We start from the raw sequence: 14,320 nt of genomic DNA on the forward strand, positions 1-14,320 counted from the left end.
TGAAACACTTTTACAGTGCATAACAATGCTTAATAACAAAAAAAAAAGGAAAAAAAGAAAAAAAAAAAAAAAAGGGGGGGGGGGGGACCCACACAATAAAACAAGGGGGATGTTGTTCCTTATACATTTGACAGTATTTCCATACTCAATCTGATATCAAGAATTTCTGTCCTTGAATATGATCCATTTCTCCCATCTTCGCTTAAAAGTTCCCATCTTAATCCTCAGTAGAAATGTTAATTTTTCCATGGAGTATATTTCCTCTATAACGTCCAGCCATTGTTGTAGTCGTAGAGGGTCACTTTTTAACCAGTTCCTTGTGACTACCTTTTTACAGGCAAGAATTAAAATTTTAAATAAGTAAATGTCTTCTCTTTTAATTATGTCATCAGGTATTAGACCAAGGTATATAGTCTGGGGGTCCATTGGAATTTTATAATTTAAAATATTCTCCATTGTCTGAAAAACATGGTTCCAAAACATTTGCATTTTTACACATGTCCAGAAGATATGCGAGTGATTGGCATTCATGTGTCCACATCCTCTCCAACATTGCTGCTGTTTTCCCAGTTGTTTGCTTTTAATATTTGGTGTAATAAAGAAGCGAATGAGGTTTTTCCAGCCAAATTCTCGCCAACCTTTAGAGCTGGTGGATGTTAGCTGTGTTTTGCACATAGAAGGTTTATGGGTTTTTATTTAACTTTGGTGTTTGGATTTAGAGTTTTTAGATATATAGCTTGGGTTTTAGATAGGTTATGGTTGTGGGTTTTAGTTATGGAGGTTAGCAATTTATGTAGATTTGTAACTCCCCTATGGAGTTGTAGTGGTTTTAGCCAGTTAGCTGAACAGTATAAAAGGTGCCCATTTTCATCAGTTGTGGTTCTGCTGCTGGAGAAGACACTGCTACTCCAACTTCCATATGCACTTGCACTTTTTTTTTGGCATTTGCACTTTGTGTGGAAATAGGTATTATTGAAAATATTTTAAAAATTGTGGACCATGCCATCTCCTGCCTCTGCCTCATCTCCTTCCTCATCTCACTGACCTCCAACCGCTAAACGGCTAGCCGACGTCACAATACTTCAAGTATTCTGAGAGGACATTAGGCTTCTGCATCTACTCATTTTCTGTGTTTTCAGACTGTACAAAATTTATTCTCTGACATATATTTTTGGCTAATCACAAACATATTCAGATACTGTAATTACTGATTGATCAGATTCCATCAGATGTGACCTGGAAGTGACTCTACTGCTATACTCTGTGTCCCACCACAGAAGCTTGAAAAAGTGGTTTCATTTTTCTATTACTACATAAAACAACATTAAGTCATTTCTAATTACCTCCGCCAAGGAGGTTATGTTTTTGCCAGGGTTTGTTTGTCTGTCTGTCTGTTTGTCTGTCCGTTAGTGTGCAACATAACTCAAAAAGTTATGGACAGATTTGGATGAAATTTTCAGGGTTTGTTGGAAATGGGATAAGGAAGAAATGATTAAATTTTGGTGGTGATCGGGGGTGGGGGGGACACTGATCAGCCTTGGCGGAGGTCTGCGCTCTCCAAGTGCTTCTAGTTGGATTTTGGATTTGGACTGACTTTTTGGCATTTTTTCTGCCTTGACTTTTTTCTTGCCTTTTGACTCATATCTCTTTACTACAAAACCAATTCTTTTCTTTGTATTAAATGCTTCATATGTTACTTCTGCCATTAGGTGTTTCTTCACTTAGAAAAAAAGCCACAGTAGATGAGGTCATGTAGTACCATGGGATCATGGGAGTTGTCTTTTTCACCACCAACATGAACATGGTCAACAAAGCTAAAGGGTCAGAGGAGTAGGTTAAGGTTAGCTCACTTTACAGGCTCCCTTGAGGGGATTCAGACTCTGCATTTTACTCATCCAAACATGTACAGCACCTAGTATTAGCATTAACACATTAGGAACAATGATCTACCATTCAAGACCAACTCCAGATCTTTGTCAGTACCTTAGTCAGGGGCACTGATAGGAGAATTAACCTACAGTATATGTACCAGTTTTTAATGGGAGACGAAACTGGTAAACAACACAGAAAGGACGGGGAAGCAAAGCTGGTTCCTTCTAGCTGTGAGGTGAAAGTACTAACCCCAACACCACTGAGCAGCCCAGTGACTTTAGCAAGAAATAAAGCAGCAGAGTTGAAAATTAAAATGTAATTTTCTGATACTTTCACAGCGGTTGTGCTCTAGAGTATTAATAAACAACTACTACATTAATCAATGGGAACGCAGCCGATGCACACACTTCCTCTAGGTTTGAGTAACTATGTGAATGCGTTCCCCAGTGTTTTGTTTGTCGGACTGAACTGCTCTGCACTTGTGCAGAGACAGAGGTGATGATCGAAAAGAATGAATATTGTATGAATTCTACATCATATGTAACATATTATATTATTACTATTATGAATACATGATACTGACTTGACTTCTTCCCTGGAGTCTCTGTGCTTTATCGCCTCACAGGTTTTCCCTGGATCATCACAGGTTTTCCCAGGATCATCACAGGTTTTCCCTGGATCCTCTCTGGACCTGCTGCTGTGGTCCTGCCTCTCTCCTCCTTCATCGTCATCACTCACTTATCAATATAGTTATGATAGTGTTTATTATATAGTTCCATAGATGTTCTAGTTCAGTTATCTGTGCATCAGCTGCATCCATGTGTCTCCCCCTACCTCCCCCCTTCTCCCCCTCTCTCCTAGTCTCTCTCTATCTCTATCGGTCTCTCTTTTCTCCTCCTTTACTCTCTCTCTTTAACCCCAACTGGTCCTGTCACTCGTCCATCCTCCAGGAGTCTGGGTCTGCTCCAGGTTTCTGCTGTTAAAGGGAAGTTTTTCTTCACCACTGTCTTCACTCACTAGTGTTTGCTCCTGGATCATTCTGTTGGGTTTCTGTAAATTGTCTTAGAGTCTGGTTTTGACCAACTCTATATGTAAAGTGTCATGAGATAACTTTTGTTATGATTTGGCGCTATATAAATAAAATTTGATTTGATGATTTGATATTAGGAAAGTGGTATATAATGCCATTGACATGCAAACAGATTACATTTCCTACTTAATAGAATTGTGTATTATTTTCACTTCATTTTGAAAGTGAGCAAGTAGACATACGAATAAAATACATTCAATTGGTCAGGTGTTTACTGCTATTTTAAAGCACGTTTGAGCCTTTGTCTTCACAGATGAATGAATTCTGTACATTTATACAAGAGCAGAGCTCAGAAAACACAACGAGCCTTGGCGTCACTGTGCATGACTCCGAACTTACCTGAGGCCGTCATCTGCGCCAGCATCAGCAGGTAAATGGAGGTGGCGTCCACCTGGAGATGCCCCCACTGGTCATCCCCGACCACAGTGGCACAGGTGGGAGTGTCGTATTTGGCATGTAAGCAATCCTTGGTGCTCTGGGTATGTTTGAACTTCTCCACCTTGTCCACCTGATGACACATGAAAACAGGTTAAAGATCAAGACAGGACACAGTAAGAGGAGGATGATGATGAATAGGAATTATGAGGCATTTGTACATAGGAGTCAGACAGTACTGGACAAACAGGACAAGGGAGAGCACAAAGGGAAACTGGTTTGCCTTTCTGATTATGTCCAAATGTAAAGGTGAGTCTACATGATTATATATTGGTTTATGATCACTAGATGTTTTTGACTCCTCCGCGTTGCAGAGTCAAAGGTGAAATTCATATGAACTTACTAATCAGAATATCCGAAATGCTAAGGGTGAAGCATTTTGGTTTATGCCTATGAGACACTGCTGCACTTTAACGCTCTGCTGTGGATTTAACATCTACTTCTTAATGCCAGTAATGGAAACAGGAGGAAGTAGTTTTTACTTTGACTTCAAAATGTGAACCATATTTATCTCATTAACGTGTTAATTGAGTTTATAACTATTTTTTTTTTATTAATTGATTTAATTTGCACATACATAACATTGATCAAAGTCATAATAAAACAGTAAAGCTGTAGGGAGAGGCAGAAACCCTAAAATGGCTTGTTTTAAAGCCTCCACCTTATAAATACATAAACACTATCAAAGTTATGAGACCTCCATAGTCCATACACATGCAGAATTTAGTAAAAAAAGAAAGACAATATAAATATATACATATGTATAAATGCGATATCATTATTGATTTTCTTAAATATTTCACAACATACATGTAAAAACCAGAGACTGTTGTTGTATATGAATATAATATATAATGATGAATTCTGTTAAAATGCTGTACAGTAAGTCAGCCATCACATTGTTGTATTTTTTATATATTAAGTCAGATTACCGTATGACTTTGCCTTACCTGTCTCATCATGCACTGGAGGAGTCCCTGCATCAGTTTCACCACACTCTGTCAAAAAAACAAACAAACAAAAAAACAGCCTCATCATTACCTTTAACAGCTTAAAATATCAAATGAGTGAAGTGCAGTTTAATTTGGGAGATGTACAAGAAATTTAAAAATCCAATGAGTCTAAAAAGCAGGAGAATAAGACACAATTCTGTGTGAAAAGAACTGGACAAAAACAAGTATTCTGTGGTAAATCTCTCATGTTTTTATCTAAATGTCCACGCTACCTTTTCATACATTTCATCTATGCAAACTGAAGGTTCTCTCACAATTAAAAAAATTATCCTAGATTATACTCAGTTTATTGACTTGCAAATAAAACATAGCTTTACAAATCAAAAAGACAAGTCAAAAAGAAAATTTGATATAAATCATGGACTTTATAATCAATTTTACAAATTGGTTAAAAAGTCAGATTGCAATTATTATGGATAAAATACTGTGAACTGTATCAATTTGGTCAGAAAGGAAAAGTCATGTTTCTCATTATTTTTAAATGTGTATCTTCTCCAACTCAAAACATACAAAGTGGTATAAAAAATGATCAAAATTTAAAAGAGTTAACAAAATACTTCTACAACAATTGAAATAAAATGCTTTGTGAAGCTTTTCATAGCTTGTGAGGTTTTAACACAATAAATGCACAAACACATAACTTTTAACAGATGTATATAAAAAAAAAATACAATATAAAATTACATTATCACTAAGTTTAATTTGCTGTAGATAAACTCAAAACCAGTTCAGAATCCATCACACTTTTACACCACCTGGAGTGTGACTGGAATGTGTGGTCTAATATGAACAACCTTGGCTTCACCAAAGCTCCAATGGAAACACTAGCAACTGTAAAATATTTAACCCAACATAACAGAGAGAACAAATACACACAACTGTACACATTAACCCCTGTGTGTGTGTGTCCTAAACACACCTGCTCCAGTTCGTAGGCCTTGGCCTTGTCTTCATCCCGGTCTGCGTTTTTGCGGTAGGCCATGCCCAGAGCCCACACAGACAGGATACTGTACACATTGTCCCGAACCCAGGCATCCTTCTTCTGGGTGCTGGCGGGCAGGAGACCTGTCACCGGGTTCTACAACAAAACACACACACACACAGAAGGTGTTTCCACAGGAGACACAGTGGACACAACACTTTAACACACTCACTGTGCAGATTCTGCTTTACTTCAACATTAAAATCTCTGGCAGAGGAAATAAAATCTGTTTTGAAGTGAAATCATGCAAAATTCTGACACAAGCACCAAATCTGGCACAGTAGCTCTGAAGAATAGGCTTAAATAAATGTGCTTGACTGGAAAATTCAAGATAGCAGCTTCTTTTCAAAATGTCACATGTATCCAATAATGCCTTCCTTCTCTATTCTATTCCATATACGTTGTCTTACTCAACCATGTGTGTTTATACGTGATATGATTCAGTACCAGACATATTATCTCCAGTGCTGCTTAAACCCAAGATTAAAGCAACTACACCCTACTTAACATTGTGTGACAGTGTTATTATTTATAATCTATATATTATATTATTATCATTCAAAATACCTATAGTCATTGGATGAGTATTATCAGGAGGGTCAAAAACATGTATTTCAACAAGTAGACCCACCATTGTTACATGATTTTGGCAGATAAATGTAGCAGATTCACTTAAAATGCACTGGAGTAAAACCAAGACTAGAAAACCAACACTTTTGCACACATATCAACTACATTTATCCCAGAACCATCATTTTTAGGAGACACATTTGGCACGAAATTGAGATTAGTGCATGTGTCAAAATTTGAATGAAATCTCACCAATCTTCTCCAGTACTTTTAATACAGGATCATTGAACCGACCAACTTCTAGTGTTTACATAAGCTCATCTAGGTTCAGCTCATTCCAGTTTTATTGCTACTGTTACAAGTTTATTAGAGCAGAGTGATGGCAGACAGACAGAATAATCTACCACACCTACTCTAGATGGAAAAATCAATTCCACTCTGCATTCCGCGCTGTACAAATGTCAGAAAACACTTCCCAGTTCTCATATTTGTTACTGGCTTGAAGTCCAAAAACATACAGATCTATCAATTTAACCCTTTGATGCATGAATTATGATTACCTTAGTCAAGATTTTTTTCCTGTGTTTTTATTTCTCTTTAGGCATGAAAAAAACAATGTGATTGAAACTTTTTGTGAACCTGATTTTTATGGAGTTACAAAAATGTCCACTCAGCTGGTTTCTATGCATTTAATTTTTGAAGAAAAGAAACATGTATTTAAAACACAATATCAGAAAGTGATATACTGTGTGGAAACTGTGATATACATTTGTTTTAATGCAGCTAATCTGATGTTTTCTCACATTTTAGCATACTCTAATACTTGTTATTACTCACTTCATGGAGATAATATTAAAAAAAAAAAAAAAAAATTACAGTCTAATAACAAGCAATTGATTTACACCCAAACATGTTACTGCAGATCATGTTTATCAAGAACAACAAAGTTACAGTAATTGTAAGAATTGCAGTGTATGAGATTATGCATAAGTGTCCACTGTGTTGTCTGATATGGAACTAAAACAACAAAACCCATGAATACACAGGAAAACAGCTGTAGATAAGCTGTCCACTGTAGTGACCACTATGTATGAAAGGGTTAAAACAGTATCTTGTGCATTAGTAATACACTGTACCTACTTTTTGTCTCCCACCATCAACTAAACTGTCTGAAACCTGCATATGTATGTGTGTATGCTGTCTATAGGATAGTGTGGACTGTTGTCCGAGTGCTGTGTCCCCTCTGGGTCACAGCTTTCAACTCTGACAGCTGGTGACTGTGTGAACTCAAGTGCTGATAGATAAAGTGCATAGATTCTGACCTTTGCTCATGTTTATTTCCATGCAGCTCACACCGGTTGAACTTGGACCAAACAACATGACATATTCTACATATTCAACATGTTTCTGCAGGGGCAAACAGACTGTCTAGTTCAGGGGTCTCAAACTCATTTTAATTCAGGGGCCACATTCGCCCCAATTTGATCTGCAGTGGGTCGGACCAGTAAAATAATAACAGTGAAAAAAGTAAAATTATAACATGATCAGGTTTACATCTACAAAGTTTCCTTAAAAATCTGAATTACATGAACAACTTGAATTGTCTTAAGAAAAACAAGTGCAATTTTAACAATATTCTGCCTCTGTTTATCAGTTTATCATTTACACATGTGCATTACAATCACACAAAACATTTAGTAACAGGCAGAATATTGGTCAAATTGCATTTACTTTTCTTAAGACGTTTCCGTTTGTTCATATTTGTTCAGGTTATTCACATTTTTTTGTAAAAGTATAGTTTGGTAATGTAAACATTTTCATGTAATTTTGCTTTTTTACACCAATAAACAAAGAGAAAATTTGGGGTTGTCATTATTTATAGGTTATTATGATAATATTTTACTGGTTCTGACCCACTTGAAATCTAATTGGACTGTATGTGTCTGTACGTGGAACTTGAATTAAAGTGATTTTGACACCAGTGACTGTTTATATCTTCAGTGTAATTCTTGCATTTCACAAATTCATCCAGCGGGCCAGATTGGACCCTTTGGCAGGCTGGATTTGGCCCCCGGGCCACATGTTTGACACCCCTGGTCTAGTTTGACACACTGCCCCTTTATGGACACATGTGAATGCAGACAGCAGATTAGTATACAGGACAGATGTGGGTGCAGCTCACAGTGGGTGTTTCGTGTCTGTGGACTCACCTGATGACACAGGATAGTCTCCTGGACCAGTCTGGCATAGCCATCCAACCTCACTCCAGAGTTACTGCGACTCCTCATCCTCACTGATCACTGCACACAAACACCAAGTTACAACTGAACACCTGCTTTAACAGCCTGTCTGTCAATGCAAATGAGATTTTCTGATAAATATAGTTTAATCAAGCCTGTTGTGATGTTTTGATGTTGTGATCAAATGTTGTCATGATATGTTGTGATGTCTTATTCTCTTTTAATTGTATAGTAAGTGTTCGAATATGTATCTTGTATTATATTGTACAGGTATTGTGTGTTTTGTGCTCCCTTAACCCTCTGGCATCCCATCCAGCAAGAACCTTACTAAGCACCAAGTGTGCCTTTTTTAAACACTTGTGGAATAATGTTAAAAAAAAAAAAAAAAAAAAAAAAAATCATACAGTTTGTTTTTAATTCTTTTACACTTTTTTCTATTCATCAACTTGAGCTGTAAATAAAAATACCAAATACTTAATAATTGTCACATTTTTTAAACCCTTTAAATGCCGTGTTTGTAATGAAAACAAACCATTTTTTGGGGTGGAAAAAACACAAATTTTTTTTTTTTTTTTTTTTTTTTTGTTAATAAACTACATAAAAAGTGGATCACATATAATTTGCTTTTTGCAGCCTGGCATATGTCAATGATTAACTCCAACACTGGTTAATTTGCATAATTATTTTTGGCGCTAGGTCAAATGTTCATAAATACTACACTTAATACTATACATAAATACTTCTGTTTTCTGTTTCTCTATATTCTTATTAATATTTTCATTTTTGTTGTCTGCTTCTTTTAACCCTTCGGTATCCCGTCCTCCAAGGCCCTTACTAAGCACCAAGTGTGCCTTTTTCGCACACTTGTGGAATAATATCAATAAAATTTTCATACAGTTTGTTTTTAATTCTTTTACACTTTTTTATATTTCATCAACTTGAGCCGTAAATAAAAATACCAAATACTCAATAATTGTCACACTTTTTAACCCTTTAAATGCCATGTTTGTAATGTAAACAAACCATTTTTTTGGGTGGAAAAAACACAAAAAAATTATTATTTTTTTTTTTCAATATACTACATAAAAAGTGGATCACATATTATTTGATTTTTTCATCCTGGCATATGTCAATGATTAACTCCAACATTGGTTAATTTGCATTATTATTTTTGGTCAAAGGTCAAATGTTCATAAATACTATACTTAATACTATACATAAATACTTCTGTTTTCTGTTCTCTATATTCTTATTATTATTTTCATTTTTGTTGTCTGCTTCTTTTAACTTTGCACCAACAGAACCAAGACAAATTCCTTGTAATGTAAAAATTACTTGGCAATAAAATCTGATTCTGATACTAGCATCTGTCACCAAGTGTGCGTAAAATGCACACCTACAAATCAAACTATTAAATATCATATATTGATTCATTTTTCTGCTCTAATTTGGTTTTATTTTTGGTAAATCAAGGTCAGCCCTAATCATACAGATCAAATGGAAGAAATAGTGCGTTTTAGGCACACTTAGGAGACAGATGCTAGTCTTGTAATTTTCTTTTGTTTACAATGTGCACATTTTAGTTGGTGGACAGAATTTTAAAGATCATGCACAAATGAACAACTTTTGAATTCTAACCTTACTGAAATTGTGAAAAATAATATGAAGTTTTTTAAAAGGAAGTGCAAAGTGTACCTAAAAGGCACACCCGGATACCAGAGGGTTAACAGTCTGTTATGTATATGTTATTTGTTCCATCAGTGCCCTATCAAGTGTCTACCCATGTCTTTCTCCTGTAAATGTTTTTTTTTCTGCCTTTTTAAAACTTGGTCAGGGGACTACAAATGAAAACTAGCTTTCTGGCTAATTCTGGCTTTTTTTTAACCATGTGTAACCATGTGTTTTATGAAATTGCATTGTCCCCTTTCAAATAAACTAAACACAAAAAAAAAATTAAAAAACTAAAAAAAAATCCGAACTGTAACCTACCATGTCGTGACCCATGGTTCCAGATCCGCAGCTCATATTTGTCGTGACACCTTCAGGGCTCTGCAGAGGCTGCTCTGCTAAACATGCTAGCTTAGTAGCATCCAGCTGTTTACAACCGACAACATTTAACATCAGCTGACAATGTATACACACGTACACACACAGCTGGTGCTCTGTTCAAATGGAGTCTATGTAGAGGCTGGTCCCCAAACACCAGTGGATCCGGTCTGAGTGTGAACCACCGACAGGACGGGCTCAGATGAGTGGATGTCTGGAGAAGTGTCCGCCAACACCACAGAACATTATGGGCTGTTGTTGTTACAGTATTGGTCAACAGGGGGCGCAAATGACTGAGATTTCAATGACGGATGAAGTTGGGAAAAAAATCTCTGTATGTAGTGAAGTAAAAATTTTCATATTTTTCTGTTTTCCTACTTGTTGTCTATAAGTGTAAAATACTGCAGGACATGAGAAAAGTTCACCAGATTGAGTAGGATTGTAAAGTGTTAGATTTATGCACTGTTGCCCATAAAGTTTGAACACTGGGTTACAAAAAAAGGTTTTTTGCAAGTTGTCGAGGTTTTTTCAACTGAATTAAGGCAAGGCAAGGCAAGTTTATTTGTATAGCACATTTCAGCAACAAGGCAATTCAAGGTGCTTCACACAGGACATTGAAATAAAAGAAGCAAAAAGAAACACATTTAAAACATTATAAAAGAAACATGTTAAAGGTGATTAAAAACAGCGAGTAATAAAACAACACATAAAATTTAAAAAAAAAAAAAAAAAATAGAATGAAATAAAAATAAAAACACACATATTAAAGTAAGAGTTGCAGTGCAGAGTTTCAAAGAGAATATAAAGTTTAAAAAGTCAAAAGCCTTTCAGTCAAATGCAGCAGTGAACAGGTGAGTCTTTAACCTGGACTGAACAGAACTCAGACTCTCAGATATCAGACCTGATATTTTCTGGTAGTTTGTTCCAGATCTACGAAGCATAGAAACTGAACGCTGATTCTCCATGTTTAGTTCTGACTTTGGGAACACAGAGCAGACCTGCACCAGATGACCTGAGTGGACTGGATGGTTCATACTGGACTAGAAGGTCTCTGATGGATTTTGGGCCTGAACCATTCAGTGCTTTATATGCTAGTAAGAGAATTTTGAAGTCTATTCTCTGAGAGACAGGGAGCCAGTGTCGAGACCTCAGAACTGGACTGATGTGGAATTAGGACCATTTTGCATCGCTAAATCCAAAAATGACATCTGTTTTTCTCAATCAGGTCAGGTTTTTTTGCTAATTTGATTTTGAAAAATTTGATCCTCTCACAAAATTGATTACATTTTTGTGACTTTATCAGTTGATTTTTTATATACAGGGTGGGGAAACAAAATTTACAATGAACATTTAGTTGTTTTTTCTCAGCAGGCACTACGTCAATTGTTTTGAAACCAAACATATATTGATGTCATAATCATACCTAACACTATTATCCATACCTTTTCAGAAACTTTTGCCCATATGAGTAATCAGGAAAGCAAACGTCAAAGAGTGTGTGATTTGCTGAATGCACTCGTCACACCAAAGGAGATTTCAGAAATAGTTGGAGTGTCCATAAAGACTGTTTAGAATGGAAAGAAGAGAATGACTATGAGCAAAACTATTACCAGAAAGTCTGGAAGATACTATTAAGAAGAATGGGAGAAGGTTGTCACCTGAATATTTGAGGAACACTTGCGCAAGTTTCAGGAAGCGTGTGAAGGCAGTTATTGAGAAAGAAGGAGGACACATAGAATAAAAACATTTTCTATTATGTACATTTTCTTGTGGCAAATAAATTCTCATGACTTTCAATAAACTAATTGGTCATACACTGTCTTTCAATCCCTGCCTCAAAATATTGTAAATTTTGCTTCCCCACCCTGTAGTTCTCACCCAAAATAGGTTTTAAGAGAAAAAAAAAATCATTTTCTAACAGGATTCCTGTTTGGTACAATGGTGTATTCACCGCAGATGTAGCAGAATACGTCAGGCTTATTTTTGCAAGATCTTCTAGTCGAAGCCATTTCATTCACCTGTAATATTAAAAAAAACATTAATCATAAATTGGCAAAAGGAAAATCTTCAGAACTATTTTATTGCAAGAAATATGAAAGAATTTTGTGTCATATGATGTGAAAATGCCCATAAATGTAAGCAAAAATGTTCAAAAGCCAATATGTAGCATAGTTCAGAAAGTTGACCTGATTGAGCAAAATGAATGTGATTTTTGGATTCAGCACACCAAAATGATCCTAAATCAGCTCAAAAAACTGAAACAATAAATTTGTTGTTGACCAGTGTAATAATTGTTTTAATGACCTTGACCTTGATAATTTTGTTTTAGGCAAGGCAAGTTTATTTGTATCACATATTTCAGCAACAAGGCAATTCAAGGTGCTTCACACAGGACATTGAAATACAATGACAAGGGAAAAAGAAACACATTTAAAACATCATAAAAGAAACATGTAAAAGGTGATTAAAAACAGCAAGTAAGAAAACAACACATAAAATCCAAAAACATAAAAACACAGAGATATTAAAGTCAGAGTTGCAGTGCAAAGTTTTGAAAGAGAATATAAAATTTAAAAAGTAAAAATCCTTTTAGTCAAAGGCAGCAGTGAACAGGTGAGTCTTTAACCTGGACTGAACAGAACTCAGACTCTCAGATATCAGACCTGATATTTTCTGGTAGTTTGTTCCAGATCTACGAAGCATAGAAACTGAACGCTGATTCTCCATGTTTAGTTCTGACTTTTGGAACACAGAACAGACCTGCACCAGATGACCTGAGTTTTAGTCTGATTTATACACATTAGTGATCTCATTTGACCTGGTGTAATGATTACATACTGAGTCCCAGTTACACTTGATCTGTGAAGAGTAAATCACATCATCATCATCAATTATTTCATGAGAAGAGGTAAAGATATTTTATTCCAGTTTTCTGTTCAACAGTGGAATTCAGTGAACCAATAAAGACCAAAACAGCCATCGGTGACCTAAACCATCTACTAATGAATGAATGAATGAATGTTTATTTCAGTTAAATACAAAATACAAAACACATACATATTAAAAAAAAAACAACAAAACAAAACACCTACATATTAAAAAAACAAACAAAATGTATACATAATGTAAACTGTTCAACACCTGCTGATCCACTAATCCTATCAATACATGTAAATAATTGGTGTAAAATGCAGTTTGTCATCTTTTCATGGTCATCAGATATGACCCATTTGGACATTCAGAGGCTCTGTAGTTACCATGGAAACACTGTCATCTTCTACAACTCTGGTTCACCAGTAAAACCCATGGAGTTAGATCAATGACAGTGGATGGACACACTGGGGTTATGTTCAGTTAATGAGAAATTTTACTGAAAGTCACTTTTTCTTCAGTTTTCTCTATTTTTGATATAATAACCATCAAGTTTATTCTGAACATTAATGAACATCTACATGATCAACAAATCAAATATAGGAAAATATCTGATTTTCACTGAAAAAAAGCAAAACTACAGAAGACGATACTATAATAAATGGTCATAAATCACTTAAGACAGGTTAAATAGAGAGAAAAATTTATTTAGGAGGTTCCGTTCCACAGAAATAACACTGTGTGTTTATGGGTTAAATGAAAATATGCAATCCTACTATGAGTAATACATAAAGAGTAATGTGAGATGCAGTTGAAGTCCACCTCTGCAAGGTACAAAAACATCAGAAAAAACATTGTATTGGTCTAAAAATGTCATCCCGTCTTGAAAAGTCTGATATGAAACTGGAACATGATGGAACAGGATTGAAGTGAAAGTGACTCTTTCTTTCTCTCTTTCTTTCTTACTTACTTTCTTGTCAATAGCAACAACAGAAAAGACAAGGCGAAAGAACAAAAGCAAAACAACAACAATGCAATAATGATAATAGTTATCAGTGTGGGAAAATGTGTTATGTGTGATACTTATGATATAGTTATTATGACATTGGTCCTAGGTGTTGTAGATCTAGGTGAGTTCTGCTGTGCATTTAGAAGAATTAAGAATAAATCTCAGTTTGTATCTATAATACCTAGAATGCTC

At 35.5% G+C, this 14,320-nt stretch overlaps 1 protein-coding gene across 1 annotated transcript in view; it reads right to left on the reverse strand.

The window, feature by feature from the left end:
* Window positions 1-10,492, reverse strand: part of LOC115437156 (phosphorylase b kinase regulatory subunit alpha, liver isoform-like) — a 38,049-nt gene extending 27,557 nt beyond the window's left edge. Inside the window, 5 exon segments of the mRNA XM_030160312.1 lie at window positions 3,302-3,470; window positions 4,348-4,395; window positions 5,330-5,488; window positions 8,173-8,262; window positions 10,192-10,492. Of these exon segments, the coding sequence (XP_030016172.1) occupies window positions 3,302-3,470; window positions 4,348-4,395; window positions 5,330-5,488; window positions 8,173-8,250 (454 nt within the window). The 5' untranslated portion in view covers window positions 8,251-8,262; window positions 10,192-10,492.
* Window positions 10,493-14,320: the final 3,828 nt, after the last annotated feature.

The sequence above is a fragment of the Sphaeramia orbicularis genome, chromosome 3 (genome assembly GCF_902148855.1).
Source record: "Sphaeramia orbicularis chromosome 3, fSphaOr1.1, whole genome shotgun sequence".
Classification (NCBI taxonomy): Eukaryota; Metazoa; Chordata; class Actinopteri; order Kurtiformes; family Apogonidae; genus Sphaeramia; species Sphaeramia orbicularis.